Source organism: Canis lupus, chromosome 25 (assembly GCF_011100685.1).
Source record: "Canis lupus familiaris isolate Mischka breed German Shepherd chromosome 25, alternate assembly UU_Cfam_GSD_1.0, whole genome shotgun sequence".
Taxonomy (NCBI): Eukaryota; Metazoa; Chordata; class Mammalia; order Carnivora; family Canidae; genus Canis; species Canis lupus.
The window spans coordinates 49,059,594-49,072,012 of record NC_049246.1 but is presented as its reverse complement, the minus strand read 5'-3'; the positions used below and the strand labels follow the sequence as shown (position 1 = coordinate 49,072,012).

The window sequence follows — 12,419 nt, the reverse complement described above, 5'->3', positions numbered from 1 at the left end:
CGGGGCCCCATCTGGAGCCTGTCCCAGGAGACTGCCAACAGAGGGAAAAGCTGCTGGAGCAAAGATGCTCATTAAAGCAGCACGTATATTATGAAAGGGGGGCTTTCTTTACATGTCTGCGTAAGTCCTGGATGAAGAATTCCAGCTACGGCACCCCCGCCACACCGCTTCAACTTTTACAACTTAGGAAAAGGATGGGTTTTCAGGCACTACCACTCTCAAAGTGACTTCCCACTTCACCTGAAAACTGCAACACGACCAGCCCCCAGCAGCACCCATCTGCAGTGCACGGATGTGCTTCCCCTACTTCCCGCCCTCGCAGACCCAGGCGTTCCCCTTGGGCAAACCCCTGGCCACGCCTGTTTGCTTCAACTTCAGTCCCTAATAGCATGATTCCCAGGGATCATTTCTGCTGATTTTTAAATGCATGGACATGCCCTAAGAGCAGGATGCTCTTGCTGGCCACTCTGTGTCTGGATTAAATGACAAGAGTCAGTAAAATGTGGGTGGGTGGCTGATAACCATTTCTGGAAAACTAAAGTTCGATCGCATCTCTTAGGTTGCAACAGATCTCCAGCAAAGAGGTGCTACTCTGCCGCTGGGGTCATGGGCTCACACATGCGTGGAGGGAGGGCGGAAGGGAGGGAGAGAGGGAGACTGGAAAAAGAAAGGGAGAGGGAGGGGGGAGGAAGAGGGGGAGGGAGAGAGGGAGAGGGAGGGAGAGAGAGAGAGAGAGAGAGAGAGAGAGAGAGACATATCTTCATCCTTTTCACAGTCTTTGTTTATCCCCCCCAACAGATCTACTAGATCATGATTAATATCAATTATGATTAATATCAATTGTAAGTATTAATACATGATTAATATCCATATTTTCAGTTACTTATATGATAAATTTGCAGTACCTTCCATTGAATTTTTGGATCGCCGTTTTGATGCTTTTGTTGTCACTGACCTGGATGCTCTGGCGGAAATCTCAGTCTTAAAGAAAATGGAAAAAGAATTAGTTGACGCATGACCCAGCAATGCCTTGAGCAGATTTACTAGTCAAGCTCTGCTCAGTGACAAACAAGGAGGACACAGAACAGCACCACCAGGTGCTTTAATGGGAAACGGATACCAACTCGGCACAACTCAGCACCCTGGACCTGAGGGTGAATTAGAGACTGCTCGGGCCTTCTTTACTCTAAAATCAGAAATCCATCTTTCTGCGAAGCTCTCAAAAGGCCAGCAATCCGCCAACCATGCTGAGAAGCGCTGTCTTACCGGATGTGTTTATGAGGACTCCATCTCTGTTGCTTTGTGCTAATCACTCACATGCATCTGTGACAGCGCTGAGGGCAAACGTACGTGTGTTCCAACAGAGCACACACCAGCCATTAGGTTTTGCTCAGCCTGCCATGATGACCTCCTAACTGGCCTCCCAGCCTCTAAGCCACTCCTCATCCATCTTCCCTATAGCTGCCTGGACATGTTTTCTGAAATCCAAAGTCCATTAGCAAAGTTGTGCTGAGTCTAACCTCGGTGGCCTGGAGGCAGGGAAATGATGTGGCCCAGCCTCGGCTGTGCCCCACCCCCAAGACACGCACCATGGGCCCCCCACAGGCTGAGCAGAGCTCAGAGGGATCTCTCCGGCACCCCTGCTGCCCCGGTCAGCCTGGAGACCAAATCCTCTCCCAGACTCATCTGAAGCACCACCTGGACACGCTCCCAAATGACCTCCCATCCCTTTGTACCCCATACATCGTACCTGTCAAACAAGTGTATACAGAAAGCCCAGAGCCCGGCATGGAAACCCGAGGTCATGTGGGAGCCTGTGCCACATCCCCACCCCCGGGCTCTCCATGGACTAGAAGAAACCACAGCATGGAAGTCACATCAACCCAGCCATGGGTTGAAACTATTTTTCAAAGTTTACCTCTGCTTCAACTTTGGAGTCTTTCACGGATCCATCTGACAACTTTTTAGACATCTCACCCGAACTTGAGGACTGCAAAAAAAAAAAAAAATTTGATCATATTCCAGAATTATTCAAATCTGTTACATCTAAAAACATGTCAAGATGCAAGGTGTTTCTTGTTGAGCAGCAGCAAGATCACCCTTCCCATCCATCCCACTCCAGGCCTATCTGCGGCAGGAACGCAGCCCGCACCCCACAGGGCCATCCAGATCATCCCCTGTGGAGCAGACTAGGGCAGAAGGGAAGCTATGGAACAGTGTCTCCCAGACACGCGGGATCCGCACCCCAGGCCAAACCTCTCAGAAACACCCCAGTGAAACACAGGGAATCTGGAAATAGGGGAAGGAGTGAACGACAGAGACCACCAGCCACCATGGAAGGGGGAGCAACCTTCCAGTGAACGGTTCTTCTCAAGCAAAGCTTTCAGACTCCACAGCAGGAAATATTCTCGAAGTGAAGTACAGGAAACCTGCAAACACCAGCTCACAGCTACAATCCAGTCTCCAACCCACACATCTTGACATACGGACTAGAAAAGACAAGGCCACGGACACTGTGCGCCATGAAGACTGGAAAGCAAGGGATGACTGTTGAGTTCAACCGTGACGCATCTCCATAGCTTCCTGCTGGAAGCCCCTGGCTCTGCACGCAGCTCCTCGCCTCCCCCCCCACCCCGCCCACCCTTGCCAGCCCCTTAGGGTGAGCACTGCACCCACCACCCTGACAGCTGGTCCTTCACCGCCACACCCGAAGCTCTGGACACACCTACTACTTCACCTTCTCTTCACACACAGCCTGAGAGGGGGCGAGAAGGTCTCAGCATCGTCTGTTTCAGACACGATCAAACGGAGGAGAGCCATGGGGTCTGACGCAGGGGGAAGACCCTGCACAGCTGGGTCAGAACAGTCTCCTGGGAGGCGTCCCACAGGGGTGTCCTCACCGCCGGCAAGAGCCTCCCCACAGAGGAGCCCCAGATTTACACCAGAGGACCCGGCCCCACAAAACCACCACGAAAGATCCTCGGAGAACCGACTTCGGGAGAATGTGGACCTGCGCTGAGCAGAGACACAGGCCCTGCGCCCTGGCCTCACACACTCGAAGCCGAGCCCACGGAACCCCCTATAAAAACTTCTTTGGAATTGGCTTTCTATTTAAGACCCTCCTCACAGCATCAGCAACTCTGGTCAATGTAATGTGTGGAAAACCATCTGCAGACCCGGAAGACTGAGGCCTTCCCACTCGGGGGCGGCCGCACGCTAGGAAAACATATGAGAGCACGCTACTGCCTCAGAAAAATCACATCAGCAAGAAACACTTTTCCTTAGACCTCTACGAAAACGCAAAAGATGAGGAATGCCTTTGTTATTTCTAAAACTCCTGAGGGAAGCCTGGCTTTCGTGACATACCTCACAGGGTCCGTTACTCCGGGGCTCTCTACACGTCAGTCCCGTGGGCCCATCATCACCCAGTACCGGGATGCACCCCGGGATGCAATGCCAGACAGCCAGGAGCATGAGCCACGCACGCCAGCGCAGGCCTCGCCCCTCACCACGCTGCTGCGTCACATGGCAGATCTTGAACCTTTCCAGACCTCGGCTCCCTCCTTCCTACGGGCTGGACACCAGACTTCCACAACCTTCTGGGGACACCTGACAAGATGCTGTGCCCGAGAGAACAGGCAGGTGCGATGCCAGCCCTGACGGAGCCCTGCAGCACCTATGCTGAACCCAAAAGCAACTTGCACTTTAGGAAACACAGAAACCAAACACATTTTCTGGACAATTGTAAATCTACTTGAAAATTTAATTAAATAAAAATTACAGTCAGAGGTCCTGTACGTATCGACTGATGCCTACGAGACCAAAGCACGATCCTTCAGAAATTCAGCCGGGCCCACGGGCATGGCCACGCATACGCACCTGCCCACCACCATGGCGCACGTAAGGCCGGTTCACGCAGCCATGGTGTGGGCCCGTCTCCAAGAAGCATCCACACAAAAAAATAAAAATAAAAAAAGAATTTAAAAAAAAAGAAGCATCCAACACGCACACGCAGCCAGAGGTGAAAGCAGTACACCTCAGAGCCCCAGCATCCATGGTGTCCGTGTGGGTTTCCACTGGGAAGGCGCGAGTGTCCTAACCTCACCGCGGTGCTGAGTCCCCACCACGCCTGACAAAGGAACCACTGTAGAGAACACCAAAACTCTTCTCAAAGACAGAGATCGTCAAGCAGGACTTTACCTTCTTCTCTGGCTTGTCGGGCTCTCTGCTCTTTTCCCGGTCGGGCTCCCGGGAGTGCTCCCCGTCCTTCACCTTCCGTCTGTCCCTGTCCCTGTCCCGGGCCTTATCTCGCTCGCGCTCCCTCTCTCGGTCTTTCCACTTCTCTTTCTCCTTCCCTCCCTCGTTCCTCCTCTCCCTGTCACGGTCTGGATCCCTGTCCCGGTCTCTGTTGCCTCGGTCTCTGTCCTGCTTGGCCCGGCTCCTGGCTCGCTCTCGCTCCCCTTCGCGGTGCTTGTCTCGCTCAGGATCTTTATGTCTATCATGGTCACTCTCCTTTGTCTTCTCCTTCTCCTTGTCCTTCTCTCTTGCTTTGCTTTCTTCCTTCACTTCTTTCTGTTTTCCATCTCTGCTTGTACTTCTCTCATTTATTTCAGAGTTCCTTTTATCCTGGAAAAAAGGTCAGACAACAATATCACTTATAAATGTCTTTACCTGTGCTATGAACAGACTCACCACTTCATTTTCAAATATGCACAACTTGCAATTCACCTCTTTATCTTTATGAACTCCGGGCTCTTCTTCTCGTGCATTCTTGTTGTCCAATTCCTGAGATTTTGACGTCAGGGAGGTCCTTCCTTTCAGATCACTCCTCTCTCCAGCTAACACCCTCTTCACCGCCTCGTCGCTGGGGAGCTTGCAGTCCGAATGGGAGGAAATGAAACACAAGGTAAAAACGAGATCAGCACAGGTGACAGACGCGAGCATCTGCATTCAAAGACAGTTCACTAAACACGGGAAACATGTGGACATGAGTCAAAGGATAAAACATTCAAAGGAAATGCTGTTATCGCCAAGTGGAGCATCTCTTGATAGCTGTCACCTCCAGCACTTCAGATGGGAACAGCAGAGTCAACCCAAGCCAAGTGAATCCCACCTCAATCCACTTGAGCTGTCAAGTGTGGGCGTGTGTGTGGTTCAAGGACAACAAAGCTGCCGTGCATGACTCCACAAGTGCCTTACACATCTCACAGGATCATGGAGGCCCGGCACTGAAAGGGCCTTACACAATGATCTACCTCAAGCTCTATCAAAAGCAAAAAGCCTCTCAAAGGCAGCATCCCACGACTTGGTGCCGGAGCTTCACACACCCCCGGGCAGGAATCCCACCCGCTCACACAGTTGCTCGTTCCACAGGATGCACTGAGTGACCATCACACGGCAGGCACCAGACCACAGGCTGACCCCGCTGTGGACTGGGGGAGGGGCCAAACGCTACAGTTGAACAGCAGGGTGCCTAAGCCAGGCCGGGAGAGAGGGAAAAGCAACCGATGCCACACTGCTGCCAAAGAAATGAGGGAGCATCGCCAGTGCAAAGGGCCTCAGGGTGCAGGCAGGGGTGCGGGAGCTGAGCGGGACCTGGAGGCGAGGGAGCAGCAGCAGGCCTTGAGAACCCTTGCGAGCCATGCCACGGAGCAGGCTGTGCCCAGAGGCGACAAGAACCTGGCAAAGGATTCAGCAGGGAGGACAGGAATCAAATGTGTTTTGAAAGAGAAATAACAGGAAGGACGCAATGGTGGGGAGAGAAACAAGGGCACTGGCAAAATCAGCTGTATGCCTCCGAGCCTAAGATTTGGATGCAGGCCAGGGTGAGACTCTCCCAAGGCCTCCTTGGAGCCACCACCTCCCACCCTCACCCCTGCTACGTGGGCCGAAATCCAGCCTCTTTCCCCAGCCCACAACCCACCAGGTAGGTGAAGGGCTGTATGAGTTATGACCTCTCCCTTCAGGGCGACTCGGCTCCCACAAGGAAGAAAGGCCCTGAAGATGCCCTGGTGCCATCACCAAGCAGAGCTGTCCTCCAGCGTCTCTAGCAAGGACATTCTGGGCTGGACCTAAGCAGAGAGGCCAAGTTTCCAACCCACAATGAGGATCTCAGGAAGTAGCGAATCAGTCCCTGTCCAAGTGACACAGGAAAGCAGCACAACTCTGCTATCCACAGCCAGGAGGGAAAGAGGAACGGAAGGACAGAGCATGGGGGAGGGAGGGATGGAAGGAGGGAAGCAGACACGGAAGGCTGGAAAGGCAGGCGGACAACAGGAGCCTCCCATAAGCTGGGAAGAAGAACAGCAGGTCTTCCTGCCTCTAAGATCCTGCCCGAAAAGGAGGCCCGAAAGGAGAAGGCAGGCAGGGCTTGGCTGCCTGGGCATGCAGCCTCCACTGCCTGCCCCAAGAGCACGTGTCTGTGAGGTTCCCACATTCATACTTAACACTTGAAAACCTCGTGCATGGCATACCTTTGTTTCACTGTATAATTCTTTGGGATTGATTGATTTTAAAGATTTTATTTACTTATTTGACACAGAGAGAGAGTGTACAAGCAGGGGGAGCAGCAGGGAGAGGAGAGGGAGAAGGAGACTCCCGACTGAGCAGAGAACCCCAGGCAGGACTCAATCCCAGGACCCTGGGATCATGACCCGAGCAGAAGGCAGACGCTTCGCCGCCTCAGCCACCCAGGAGCCCCTTCCTTGTATACTTCTACTTCACTCCTCCTGGAACTCTGAGGCTCCAAAGCCCAGGTTTGCCAGACACCAGCAAACTCCTTCCCGATACTGCCCACTACCCTGTGGTCACCCACCCCGGCCGGGTCTTTCAGGACTAAACTCTGAGCCTCCACGTTACCTTGCTGAGACAGCATTTTCCAATTCTCTGGAGCAGCTCGTTTGTTCTTTCAGGCTCGTGCCCGGCCACGATGCGCACTGGTTTTGCTGACAGTGGCTCTCCTGAAACCATCACCACCACGTCTATGGCCTTCTGAAGGAAGCTAATTTTTGCATCTTTATCCTGAAAGATTCCCATTTAAATACAAATAAAAAGCACTTCCAAAAACGTTTCCCTCATCTTTGGTATGCTCAACAGGCACAGTTACTATTTATGTCACGTCAAATTGGGAATACTAACTCTGTGTAACAACAACAACAACAAAACAATTAAAGCTTTTCTTTTTGTTGTTGTTGTTCTAAAAATTTATTTATTTATTCATGAGAGACACACACAGAGAGAAGCAGAGACACAGGCAGAGGGAAAAGCAGGCTCCGTGCAGGGAGCCTGATGTGGGACTCGATCTCGGGGCCCCAGGATCACGACCTGAGCCGAAGGCAGGTGCCCAACCACTGAGCCACCCAGGCGTCCCTAATTAAAGCTTTTAATTTTAGCTGGTAGGCTAGCAATTACCTTTAAAACACTAGTTCCATTTCTTAGTGGATAAAATTGGCATATAGGCAGTTGGCAAAAATAAGAAAATGAAATGAGAAAGGATATACTGCAATTCATGAATTAATCCACCTTATACTTCAACATGCATCAGGATATAAATGACACACACCGGGTTCCCAGCTTACAAAAACCCCACTTTGCTAGGGTGAGGGGTGCCCCCCAGCCTACCTTAACGTTGTCAGACTTCATCTCCGCGTCTGTGTAGAGGCCCTTCATGAAACCGGTCATCCTAATCACCTTCAAGAGACCAAGGCCGTGGTCAGCACCTCCCAGGACAGCCTCTCCATCAGCCTTGCCCCCGAGCCCCGAAACCCCACGCTGCCAGGAGCTGTCGGGTCTGCTCACAGCCAGGATTTCATTCCTTCACTTACTGCACAAGCTTCTGAGTGTCTGCGATACACAAGGCCTTTCCCCAGGCGGAATCCAGCCTGGACGTGGGGACGGGGAAACATCTTGCAGGGTGCCAAGTGAGCACGGGATCACTCCCTAATCCAAGCGCAGGAGGGGTGCAGGTGTCAGGGAAAGTTTCCCAGAAGACATCATATATCCGTTGACACCACAGGCCAACGGGAGAACAGGATTGGGCGGGGGGTGGGGGGGTGGTTAGGACACACGAGCCAGGCCAAACAGCCGCCAAGAGGGTCCTGTTCAAGGGAGCAAAAGTTCAGGGCAGGAGGAGCCTGACCCAGATGGCCTCGGAAGCCACTCAGGAATACGGACTTTAGCCTAAGGATCACGAGGAGGCCCTGACAGGTTCCACGGCTGGGCGACAGCATCTTACAAGGGGCACTCAGGCCCCGTGGAGAGAATGGATTCTGGAAAGAATAGCAATTCCTCAGCTTGGGTTTCTGAACGTGGACAGAAAGGTCTTTCTCCTCAGTCACGTCCTACAACAGGGGGGTGCTCTGTGCAATGTCACTTCTATCCCTTTCCTGCCCGTGCCTCTCAGTAAACCTGTAGCTCCTCATTACCCTGAACCAGCGTTAGGGGTGGTGACTCTCCCTCTTCCTCCCTGCACCCACACAGCCAGGCTCCTCATTCTCTAGGACCAGCATTTTTCGAAAGGCAAGAATTCACTATAAAAATCAACATAATGGGTAGCAATAAGCATTTTTTTTCCAAAAAATCAAACAAAACAAAATGTTAGCTGCGTTGTATGTAGGAAGCGTGAACGTGCGTATGTCCTGGGTGGACAGAAAGCATATGTACTAGTGCAAGACTCGTCTGTTAGAAAAAAGTCCCACGCTAACATCAGGCTATTTCTCTGAGACCAAGCCACACCTCCCTATTAATTAAGCTGGCTCTCATTCCTCAACAACTACCTAAGAGCTGTGTATTCTTTTTCCCGAAAAGACAAATATAATATTAAGGGTATCCTGTACTTGATATCCCTAGAGCCTTTATTTTGTCTCTTCTGAGGTTTCCTATTTTGCTGGCAGTTAAAATTGTGAACAATATTTTTAAGGGACAAGAAACATTAACCTTACAAGGCCAATGCTTTGATTTATGAGAGAGAGCTAGTTTAGCTGTAACTAAATTACTGATATGGTGACTTGAACACAATACTCAGAGAGAGTTAAGAATTTTCAGGAAGCTCTTCATCTCTTACCGGAAAATGCTTTTCAATATGTCATTCTCATATCCCTAACAAGAGGTGACAGTTGACGCATTTACCTTTACACAGGCAGAGAAATTAATTTCAGCATTAGATTTGGAAGAAAAAAAAAAAAAACATGAAAGAAAAGCAGAACACTGGCCCCTGATTGGGAACGTGTGACTGCTTCCACGCAGCCTGGCGACCTGGCCAACCAAGTCAATTCCTGCTTGAATGTCCCTCCTCCTTCCCCATTCCGAGGCACTCCAAACTTCCAGGAGCCCAGCGCCAAGCCAAGCCCCACAGAATGAGGCATAGCACCCTGCCTCCTCCCTGGCTCTCCACAGGACTAACACAGAAGGTAAAAGGGTGAGAGTACGGTGGCACCTGCCGTGGTCGGGCGGGCTTACCTCCTGGCTAACGCACTTCTTCCCTTCTGGGTTAGGGGACACTACCTGCCTACTTCACTGGGTAATGCAGCACATGTCTCTGTGCCACGTCCCTTCCCTCAAACACCACGTAGGGCAGGCGAAGTGTTGCCCCAGCTAGAAGAGGAGGGGGCAGCTAGACAGACAGCCCTGGGATGTGGGTGGGATTCCAGAGAGTTCTAAGCACAATTAGGGTTTTTAACACAGACGCACACATTATAAACTATGTTGAGATAGCAAATGAGTAAAGCAAAGTTAGTGGAGAATAATACACCCAACCTATTGGAAAGAGTAAGAGAGGAGGTTGGAGGACCCATAGGGGGTGCCCTCGGAAGTCTGCAAGTTCTTTTTTTTTTTTTTAAGATTTTACTTATCCATTCAAGACAGACACAGAGAGAGAGAGAGAGAGGCAGAGACACAGGCAGAGGGAGAAGCAGGCTCCATGCAGGGAGCCCGACACGGAACTTGAACCCGGGACTCCAGGATCATGCCCTGGGCCAAAGGCAGGTGCTAAACTGCTGCGCCACCCCGGGATCCCCAAGAAGTCTGCAAGTTCCACCTGATTCCTAACTCCCAAAGCCCACGCCCAAGTTCCTGAGTTCAATACCCTTCTTAGGGGCACCATGGAAATGAGTTACCAGGAGCCTAGCCGGCCTCAATCAACAACGAATGTTAGTGCTGCACCTTCCGTGTATCTTCCCAGGTCAGCTCACCCAGGATATGGCAACAAACAAGTACGGTCTCCATCACAAGGCAATTCACCCCCTGGGGAAAAGCCACAGACAACCAATCTCAACGGAGGTCAGGCTGTGCAACTTCACCCGCCAATACCAACCTGCTCTTTGATAGTTTCCCCTTTTGGGTCCCACTACAACCACTTTCAATAAATTTACCCACAGGTACTTTATGAAGCATCCAAAATGTGGTGCAGACTCGCGTGGGCATAAGCTTGGGGGACATGAGGACTTAAAAAAAAAAAAAAGAAAAAGAAGAATTCTCCAACCATTTCTGATCCCCTTTAATGGGCTTGACACTGACAGTGGCGGGGGGGAGGGGGGTGTCATAGAAACGACTGCCAGGCAGGGTGGAAGAGTTCTAACAGATACTGGGGGAGTCGGGAAAGAAAGAATGGTCCCGGAGGGGCCGGAGGAGGTGGCCCAGGGGGAGGGGAGCGGCGGCGAGGACAAGGAGCCCCATGCAGGGGGACCTCCGAGCAAGGGGACCACCACCTTGGGCCCAAGGGCTGCGTTAGGCTATGGGAGGTCAGACTCTGACACCAGCCCTGATTCCGGCCCCGACCTCTACCTGGTCCCGGACCTGGCCGGGCCTAAGCCCCACACCTGGGCCCCGACCATCACCTGGGCCCTGACCATCTCCTGGGCCCCGACCATCACCTGGGCCCTGACCATCACCTGGGCCCCGACCTCTACCTGGTCCTGCACCTGGCCGGGCCTGAGCCCCTCACCTGGGCCACGACCATCACCTGGGCCCTGACCATCTCCTGAGTCCCGACCATCACCTGGGCCCCGACCTCTACCTGGTCCTGTACCTGGCTGGGCCTGAGCCCTGCACCTGGGCCCCGACCAATACCTGGGCCCCATGTCCTGGGCCCCGACCATCACCTGGGCCCTGACCATCTCCTAAGTCCCGACCATCACCTGGGCCCCGACCTCTACCTGGTCCTGCACCTGGCTGGGCCTGAGCCCCTCACCTGGGCCACGACCATCACCTGGGCCCTGACCATCTCCTGAGTCCCGACCATCACCTGGGCCCCGACCTCTACCTGGTCCTGCACCTGGCAGGGCCTGAGCTCCGCACCTGGGCCCAGACCATCACCTGAGCCCTGACCTCTACCTGGTCCTGCACCTGGCTGGGCCTGAGCCCTGCACCTGGGCCCCGACCAATACCTGGGCCCCATGTCCTGGGCCTCAACCATCACCTGGGCCCTGACCATCTCCTGAGCCCCACCCATCACCCTGGGCCCCAACCTCTATCTGGTCCTGCACCTGGCTGGGCCTGAGCCCTGCACCTGGGTCCCGACCATCACCTGGGCCCTGACCATCTCCTAAGTCCCGACCATCACCTGGGCCCCGACCTCTACCTGGTCCTGCACCTGGCTGGGCCTGAGCCCCGCACCTGGGCCCCGACCATCACCTGGGCCCTGACCTCTACCTGGTCCTGCACCTGGCTGGGCCTGAGCCCCTCACCTGGGCCACGACCATCACCTGGGCCCCGACCATCTCCTGGACCCCGACCATCACCTGGGCCCCGACCTCTACCTGGTCCTGCATCTGGCTGGGCCTGAGCCCTGCACCTGGGCCCGACCACCACCTGGGCCCCGACCACCACCTGGGCCCCGATCATCTCCTGGGCCCCGACCACCACCTGGGCCCGACCATCACCTGGGCCCGACCACCACCTGGGCCCCGACCATCTCCTGGGCCCCGACCCCAGGCCCGCCCCGGGGCCCGCGACGTCCGCGTCGGACCCCAGCCCGCACCCCGACCCGGCCCGCCCACCTCCGTGATGATGTCGTGCAGGTAGCGGAACGGGGGCTTGCTCAGCAGCTTCTCCGTCAGCGGCGGCCTCCGGATCACCTTCCCCAGGGCCTCCTGCGTCCGCCTCACCACCGCGGCGTTCATGGCGGCGCCGCCCGCGCCCCCCCGCGCCCCCCCGCGCCCCCGCGCCCCCGCCGGCCGAGCCTAAGCCGCGCTCCCGGGACGCCGCCGGCCCCGCCGCCGCCGCCCGCTCCGGCCCCGCCGCGCCGCTCGGGCTCCCATCCCACAGTGCACCGGCGGCCGGCCACGGCGCGTGCGCGGGGCGGAGGGCGCCGTCGTCAGGGCGGCGCGGCCCTAGCAACGGACGCGCCGCGCGGCCCCGCCCCGCCCCGCCCCTGCGCGCGGCGCCTGCTGGGAGAGCGCTGGACCACACGTGCCGCGGGCGCC

At 54.6% G+C, this 12,419-nt stretch overlaps 1 protein-coding gene across 14 annotated transcripts in view; it reads right to left on the bottom strand.

Moving 5' to 3' along the window:
• TRAF3IP1 (TRAF3 interacting protein 1) overlaps positions 1-12,144 on the bottom strand; it is a 57,324-nt gene extending 45,180 nt beyond the window's left edge. For all 14 annotated transcript variants that reach the window (XR_005378915.1, XR_005378916.1, XM_038574356.1 and 11 more), the window contains exons 1-7: positions 11,994-12,144; positions 7,621-7,689; positions 6,859-7,020; positions 4,729-4,872; positions 4,201-4,626; positions 1,919-1,990; positions 906-981 (exon numbers count right to left, since the gene is read on the bottom strand). Coding sequence is in view for 12 of the 14 variants with exons in the window: in XM_038574356.1 (XP_038430284.1) it covers positions 906-981; positions 1,919-1,990; positions 4,201-4,626; positions 4,729-4,872; positions 6,859-7,020; positions 7,621-7,689; positions 11,994-12,116 (1,072 nt within the window). In the remaining 2 variants the exon portion in view is untranslated. The remainder of the gene's footprint in view (positions 1-905; positions 982-1,918; positions 1,991-4,200; positions 4,627-4,728; positions 4,873-6,858; positions 7,021-7,620; positions 7,690-11,993) is intronic.
• Positions 12,145-12,419: the final 275 nt, after the last annotated feature.